This window comes from Vipera berus (genome assembly GCF_964194415.1).
Source record: "Vipera berus genome assembly, chromosome: 7".
Lineage (NCBI taxonomy): Eukaryota > Metazoa > Chordata > Lepidosauria > Squamata > Viperidae > Vipera > Vipera berus.
The window spans coordinates 60,993,269-61,001,226 of record NC_138209.1 but is presented as its reverse complement, the minus strand read 5'-3'; the positions used below and the strand labels follow the sequence as shown (position 1 = coordinate 61,001,226).

The 7,958-nt window shown below is 37.7% G+C and overlaps 1 protein-coding gene across 2 annotated transcripts in view; it reads right to left on the bottom strand.

Moving 5' to 3' along the window:
• Positions 1-3,939: 3,939 nt before the first annotated feature.
• LOC308670913 (uncharacterized protein) overlaps positions 3,940-7,958 on the bottom strand; it is a 110,544-nt gene continuing 106,525 nt past the window's right edge. The window contains exons 19-20 of one of the 2 annotated variants that reach the window (XM_081332731.1): positions 6,625-6,715; positions 3,940-4,264 (exon numbers count right to left, since the gene is read on the bottom strand). In XM_081332731.1, the coding sequence (XP_081188857.1) occupies positions 4,190-4,264; positions 6,625-6,715 (166 nt within the window). In that variant the 3' untranslated portion in view covers positions 3,940-4,189. The remainder of the gene's footprint in view (positions 4,265-6,624; positions 6,716-7,958) is intronic. The other variant, XM_081332732.1, reaches the window with a different exon arrangement.

Below are 7,958 nucleotides of genomic sequence, written 5' to 3'. Positions count from 1 at the left end.
GAACTTTTTCTTTTTATTGTTTGTATTACTGATATCTTAGTTTATATTAGTTTTTATCTTTTCAATAGTAACGTTTAATTGACTATTTTTAAAAAAAGGAACCTCCAGAGTTTATAGGAATATTTGTTGTAAACTGAGGTTGCAGGTACTAGATGTGGTTGATGAGCTGAAGAACATTGTGTGCTCTGGCTTTTGCATCAAAAATTTTGTGTGCTTGAAGGATAAAGAGTCTTGGTAAAAATAGAAAAAAACACTCCTCTGACAATATCTGTCAAAGTCCCAGGAACAGGATAATCTGCAAGGGAAAGAGGGCAAATTTTTCTTAAGGAGCCAAAGGCGATTATCCTGCAAAAGCACTTGAGCATGTGTCAGAATGGCTCTGTACAAAAATCCATGGTAACAAGCCAAACATCAATATGAGAACAGGAATCAGAGGAAAACAACAGTAGGCACCCTATACTGCATAGATATTCTTGGAATTGTGATAAAACATGAAAAACCATGAAAATGGCAAGCAGATTCATTTATTATAAATTAAGAAAGAAATAATGATAGGATGTTATAGAAACACAAATATAAGCTTGCTACAAAATATACCCCATTCTGTAAGTAGCTTTGTAACCACAGGTTATAACATATAGTGTGCTATAAAATTCAAAAGCTAGATTTAATTGATGATGTCATGCTTCAGAAGGTCATTTACAAGCTCTGCTTTAAAAATGTTTATTTTTATAAATGAAAATGTTTCTTATATTTAAAAACTACTCCCTTAAAAGGGGTTCTCCTAAGCATTTCATTATGATACTGAAGAACTAGAAGGCAACAATAATTTTCATAAGGTTTTAAAGGTTTATCTGCAAGAGGCAATATCTGCACTACATCCCACTTCCTCTATCAACAGGCTTGATTCTTGTTAGAAAGGCACTATAGCGCTTCAATAATGTAAGATGTGTTCTGATGGCAATGAAATATTCCATTCTGTAGGATGAGGATGGAATAAATTTTTTATCATCCTGAAACAAGAGGTCTCAAAAATGTACAACAGCAAAAGTCCAATATGGATTTCCACCCATAATCCTCAACTACGGTAGGACTTAAAATATTTGGAAAAGAAGGAAAAAACATGGATTTCTCAAGGGATGTTTTCAATTGCTCCTTTTTGCAGATGAAAAAATTTCTGAGAAGCATGGAAGTTGCCCTGGAATCTAGCGAGCAACTTGTTATGAAGTTAAACCAAAGAACTCACAAATGTGGTAGGCCTTCATATTTTGAAAGTGAGCCAGTACTTAATGACTAGTAGGAGGAAAATATGAAGATCAAATATGTCAGTTGGTTATTTGAGGATGACATCTAAAAGTATTAAACTGGATGTGAAGTAGGAAGAAGTCTGGGGGTAGTCGTCTAAAAACCTATTATCTATGGTCATAACATGAGTGGACTCTGGGATGGTAACAAGAAGAAATAGTTATCGACTCTGTTTGAAACCACTAAATGAATCTTTTAGAGCCTATCCAGAATGCCATCAGTTTTATTACTGACTAAACAATCCCTGTCAAATGGAGGGGTATTTATTTTTATTCTTAGCTTCCAATGAGACTAGTGGAATACAGCCCAGTATTATGATACTAAACACTGAAAGTTAACATAGTCTTGACTGCATGTTGAGCTGTGTTTAATTTCCATTTGGCAAAATGAGTAATTTCCATTAAAAAAAATAAAGTGCCAAGTCTAGCCAAGAAGTTGAACTGAAAGTAAAATGTTAGATCTGTGATTTATCAGGTGTGAAGCATGACATCCAAAGTTAATTAGGGTAAAACTATACTGCTTAATTATTCTGTTAGAGCAACATTTTATATATTATATATTGGATAGATTTTTAAATATTATGTAGTTGGGGGGTTGGGAGGATTGGCTTATTGTTTATTTCTGTTGTTGTTATAGGACATCCAGTCATATTGTTTAAATTGGGTGGCCCTATAAATCCACTAAAAAAAATAAAATTACCTGAAAGGAGATCTGCAGAGCTGGCACTTGCACAATAGACCCCTAAAGCCAAAGCCATATATTCATATTGGAGTACAAAAAAAACGTAATTCTGTGCTGATCCCAGAGTTGAGAGGATAAATAGTAAAATAACAAATAAGATAAAAAGATAATAGAAGAAAATAAAAATCTGGACAAAATGAGAAGCTGAAGAAGATGTACGTGCTATTTATTTCGGTAGTAGAAAAGAACAGAAAGGATTCAGGGGAAGTGATGCTTAGCCACAAAGTATGTGGTGGTGGTAGTGGTGGTGTGGTGTGGTTGGGCAGTCAGTCATGAAATGTTTTTGTAAGGTCTAGAAGATTCCAACCTGGGCTTGGTACATGCACATAGGTTTTGTGTATGAATCTCAGAGAGTACATGGAAGAACCAACTGTTACATGTAAGTCTGTTATTTATAGCATGAGAATCAAAGAACTCTTAAGATTTTGGCCTTCAATGTGACCCAGACAAGAGGCACAATCAGGAGCATCAGTATTTACCTGACCTTATCAGTGACCGTGTTTTAAGTTTATATTAAAATGCCTTAGTGTGAGTTCCCAGTTTCAAGTAGGACATATCTATACTAGAATTTCAAAGACTTCAAATAGTGTAATTACCTGCTGTATGTCTGCCTCCTATTAGCTTTGAATCTTCCTCAGTTTTTCCATGCATAGTAAAGGCTAATGGAATATTCCATTTTATACAGGTAGTCCTTGACTTACAACAGTTCATTTAGTGACCATTCAAAGTTGCAATGGCACTGAAAAAAGGGACTTGTGACAGTGTTTCACACTTACGACCATTGCAGCATCCCCATGGTCATCTCAAAGGTGATTTTTTCTTCAAAAAGCAACTGGACTGTTTTTTCTTTGAGGAAGAAAAACCCCCCGATCTAGTTGCCTTTTGAAGAAAAGAGCACCTTTAAGATAACTATGACCTGGATGACTGAGAATCTCCACAAACATCCTCATGGTCATGTGATCAAAGTTGGATGCTTGACAAGTGACTCATATTTATGACAGTTGCAGTGTCTTATGGTTATGTGATCACCTTTTGCAACTTTCTTACAAGCAAAGTCAATAGGAAAGCCAGATTCACTTGACAATCATGTTACTATCTTAACAACGTCTGTGGCAAGAAAGGTCCCATAATGGGGCAAAGTTCACCTAACAAATGTTTCGCTTAGCAACAGAAATTTTGGGCTCTATTGTGATTGTAAGTAGAGGACTATCTGTATTAGGAAAGTGATCAGAAAATACAGAATAGCTGAACACAATCTATACAATCTAGAGAATTAAAAGAGATTTTTTTACTGACAATATACCGTCGTGTCATCAATCTTGCCAAACATTTACTACAGTATGTATCTCTGTATGTTTATCTACATCTATTGATTTGATTACTGTATGTGCATCAAGTTGATGTTGACTCTCAGCAATTACATAGGCAGACTTCTCCAACATGGTTTGTCTTCAGCTTGAGCTTTCAGATCTTCTAACAGTGTACTCATCACCACTTTAATTAAACTCATTCACCATACTTCTGGTCATGCTCTTCACTTTCCTTCCACCTTTCTACCAATAGCTAAGCTTTACTTAAATATTTTTTTTGTTCAATATTTTATGTCTGCTTGCAAACAAAGCAAATGCCTTTGCTTATCATAATGAAGTAGTTATTAGAAAATATGCCAGACAAACACAATAACAGTGTCTAGACCCCATGGTAATACGATTTAATTTTGGCAAATCCAGTAGTATTCCATTATTATTGTGGATAGCTGTTGCTCATCTTGGGTGGCCATACAATTTGAATAAATAATTGTAGTTATAATTACGCACAGTATTCCTAGTTTTATATCTGTAATACCAAGCAGCAGAGAAAGAGAGACAGTTTTTACTTGAGAGCAGTAGTTATCTCTTGGAAAAATATTCTATAATTTATTGCTTAATTATATTCACAGGAAATAAATAGGATCATCATCCAGTGCAGCAGACAGGAAATACCAGTGACATACAAAGAAGCAGATCTGGCATTACTCAGAACATTCTCATATCTGAGTGTTAGGAATTAGTTAAATCCTTAAATGATAAACATCACCAATACTTTTAATTTTTTAAATTTATTTAAAATACTGCACTTTCAAAATGGAATAAAAACAATGATGTTATTCTGTCAAAGATTTTAAATCTGGAACATTTTTAATTTTGAAGTCAAGTAGCATTTGTCCAAATGCCTTGCCCTGTAAAAGAAATAAATGAAAAAACCTGTAGTTCCAACTCAGCCAGGAGAAAGGTGAAATTTTCTCAATAGTCACCACTTTGAGCAACAACCTCCCATAGAATCAGGGCTTTTTTTCTCATAGAACGCTCAGAATGGAGTTCCGGCACCTTTTTTGGATGGAACCTTGTAGGGTAGGCAAGGCAGGTTGTATGACATGTGTGAGTTCCGGCACCTTTTTGTTTTACAAAAAAGCACTGCATAGAATAATCTACTTCTGAAGAGGTTGGCTTTCTTGCTGGTTTTTATTTCTCCTTTAATACCTGATTATAAATCTGGGATTTACCCCTAGTATAACATGCATGGATTTATATAATACATACAGGTAATCTTCAAGTTACGACAGTTCACATAGCAACTGTTTGAAGTTACAACATAACTCCCCCCAATTATTTACGACACAGTCCTGAAGTTATGAATGTTGTAGCACCACGGCAGTCGTTCATCCTTACGAATGACCACAGCGGCACTGCAACATTCGCCCTGCTTATTCCGCCGCCCCCCCAGCCGGGTCTCCACAGGTACTGGGTCTGTGGTAACTCACCTTGCGAAGATCTTGTGGGCCTTCAGTTTCTTGGCCTGCTTTGGTGCTTCAGGCCTTCAGTGCATTCACACAGAATGGAGGTTTAAAGTACCACAAGCTTATGCGAGATCAGTAATGTGAGATTTCGTGCTATTGATCTTGTGTGAACTTAGGGTACTTTTAGCCTCTGTTCTCTGCAAATGGAGGCCTGGACAAGAACTGTGACAAAAGTCTTTGCAAATGGAGGGAAAGCCTGAAACACTGAAGCCTTCCCTTCATTTGCAAAGTCTTTTGCTATCTTTGCAAAAAGCCTTTGCCGTCGAGAACCGAGGCCAGGACGGGCTCATGCATGCTGATCTCACGTGATCTCATGGTACTTTAGGCCTCTGTTCTCTGCAAAGGGAGGCCTGGACAAGATCTGCAGCAAAAAGCTTTGCAAATAGAGGAAAGGCCTGAAGCACTGAAGCCTTCCCTCCATTTGCAAAGACTTTTGCCGTCTTTGCAAAAAGCTGTTGCCGTTGAGAACAGAGGCTAGGAGGGGCGTGTGCATCCCTCTAGGCCTTTGTTTATGGTGGCAAAGTCCTTTCCTCAAGGTGTTTGCCACTGACAACGGAGGCCTGGAGGGGTACTTGAGTCCCTCTGGGCCTCTGTTTATGGCAACAAAGGTCTTTCCTCAAGCCAATATGGAAAAAGGAGAAATCTGCAGAAAGGGCAATTTGAAAGTTGGCTATAATAAATTCTGAATTTTAGAGCTAGAATTAATTATATGAGACTGACATCTCAGCTGGTATTATAATAAATAAAAGTGATTGATAAAAGGAACTATGTAACATAAAACTAATAGCTAGATTCCCCTTTTCAAGTACATTACTAAGAAACAATAAGTTGACCTGTTTCATTTAAAACAGGGGTGTCAAATTCAATTTCATTGAGGGCCACATTAGCATTATGGCTGCCTTCAAGAGGCCACATGGGTATGACTGGGTAGGTGCAGCCAGCCCAACCCTGCTTCCCCGAGTAGGTGCCCAGCCACGCTTACCTCCTCCTCAAGGCTGCTGCTGCTGTGCTTGCTCTCCTTGGCCAGGTTGCTCATGGTGGGTACAGGAGGGTGGTGTGTGTGGAGGGGTGAGGCTCATCGGAGCCACTCCAAGGTAGCTGCTTTGCTCGGCGGGCTGTAATGGCAGCTTCCCCTCCAGGTTTGTGAGCTTTCTGGGCTAGAGATGAGTGGAGGGGCAGAGGGGCTCCTGCTGTACAGGGCTGCTGCTGCAGCCACCGTGGGGGCAAGGCAGGTGGTGGGGCGGTGGTGGCCTGGCTGCAAGGCCCTGAGGTGCAGGAATGCAGTGCAGGTGGGGTGGGGCCGAGTGTGGCTTATTGGATTCCTTAGGCTCACATCCAGCTGGCCATCGCTGCCAGCCAATGAGCTGCAGCTGCTGTTTGGCACCGCCAGCCCCTGCACGCTTGCCGCCTCCTATACACACACCCAGGGTGACCGCCCGGCCAGACTAGGATGGGCCGGGATGGTGCCAGCACTTTGCCGTCTCCAGGGAGGGCCTGTGGGCCAGATCTAAACACATTGTGGGCCAGATATGGCCCACAGCCCTTGAGTTTAACATGTCTGATATAAAAGATTAATTAATTTATTTTGTGAAATACTACTAACTAGAACCTGTATTCGATAAATGTATTTCTCTATATCCCTCTGTATATGTATCTTAGGTATTTGAAACTGATACCAGTTTATGTAATCTTTGCTTTGCTGAACAGTCTAGCTGAATTATTCTTTATAAGTAGATACCTACTTGTGGGTCACTTCTCAGAGATGCTGTGCCACCACCACCAAGAGAGTTTTTTAGAACAAAATTTAATCCATATATTCCTGGCAAGTCATATCTGTAAAGATAAAAAAATACCATACTGTATCTATTTAAAGAAAGATGAGGAGAATGTAAAACAAAGACAACAACTCAGAAATGCAAAAACAGCATAGCTGGAAATACCTATTTACTTTGAATGAGATTAGCTTTTGAGAAATTTTTCAGAAATTTAAAGGCAACAAGATTGATCAGGGGACTAAAAATTAAATTTTATAAAGAGAGTTTGAAGATGAGAAGACTGAAGTCTATGACAATACTCTTTAAGTACTTGGTAGTTACACAGAAAGCCCAAATCTGTTTTCCAGCACATGAGAGTGCAAAATATAGAAAAATGGATTCCGGTTACATGCTGAAACTGATACCCAAATGATCCTGTTCCACATAATTGATTCCGTGATTCAAAAATAATTTATTATGGTATGACTGGACAGGTTAGAATAAATTGCTACCTTAGAACTATGGAAAAGCATCTTCTCTAAGTTTATTGAAACATTACATGATTATTTTTCTTCAATGTTGTTGCTATTTAGTCTTGTTAATATGAAATAACTAGTAGTTATCCTTTATGTCTGCTTCTAAATAATGGAGAGCACTGTTAGAAACACCTGTTAGGAATGTCCTGGAATAACCAGGGTTAGCAGATTTTTCTAGAACAGAAGGTGATATATTGATCCTCATCACTACTATTTCATGTCTCTCTGAAAATAATTTGCTTTTGACAGAATCATCATATCTTCCTTGGTATGACAAAGATAGTTGATAACCATATTTCGGCTTTATTTATTCTTTCATTTATTTCAGCCTAGATCTTTTCAGTTTAATAGTTATTTATATATATAAAATCACATTCAGTTACTCCTTATGGTATCTTAAGTTCCCATTTTAAAAACAATATTTTTAAATGAATTAAGCCTTTGCTTAAATTTAATTTACCTAGATTTTTTTTAATATGGTGACTCACCAAACTTTAAGATCACAATCTTTATGTATCATCTTAGAAAAAAAATCATGAACTCATTTGGGACTTATTAACTGATGATAGATAGAAAATTCTAGGCTTAATTTATTGGAGCTGTTCCTAAAGCAAATTTTTAAGAATTCTGTAAAAGAATATGTGGAAACAAAGATGCCTGTTTCACCCATATTGAAGAAAAAGATTTATATAGACACCAGTCACATGAAGCATTACAAATGAATTCAGGTAAAATGTGCTATGGCTTTCAATATCTTCTCCATAAATAGACTGACTGAATGTGGAA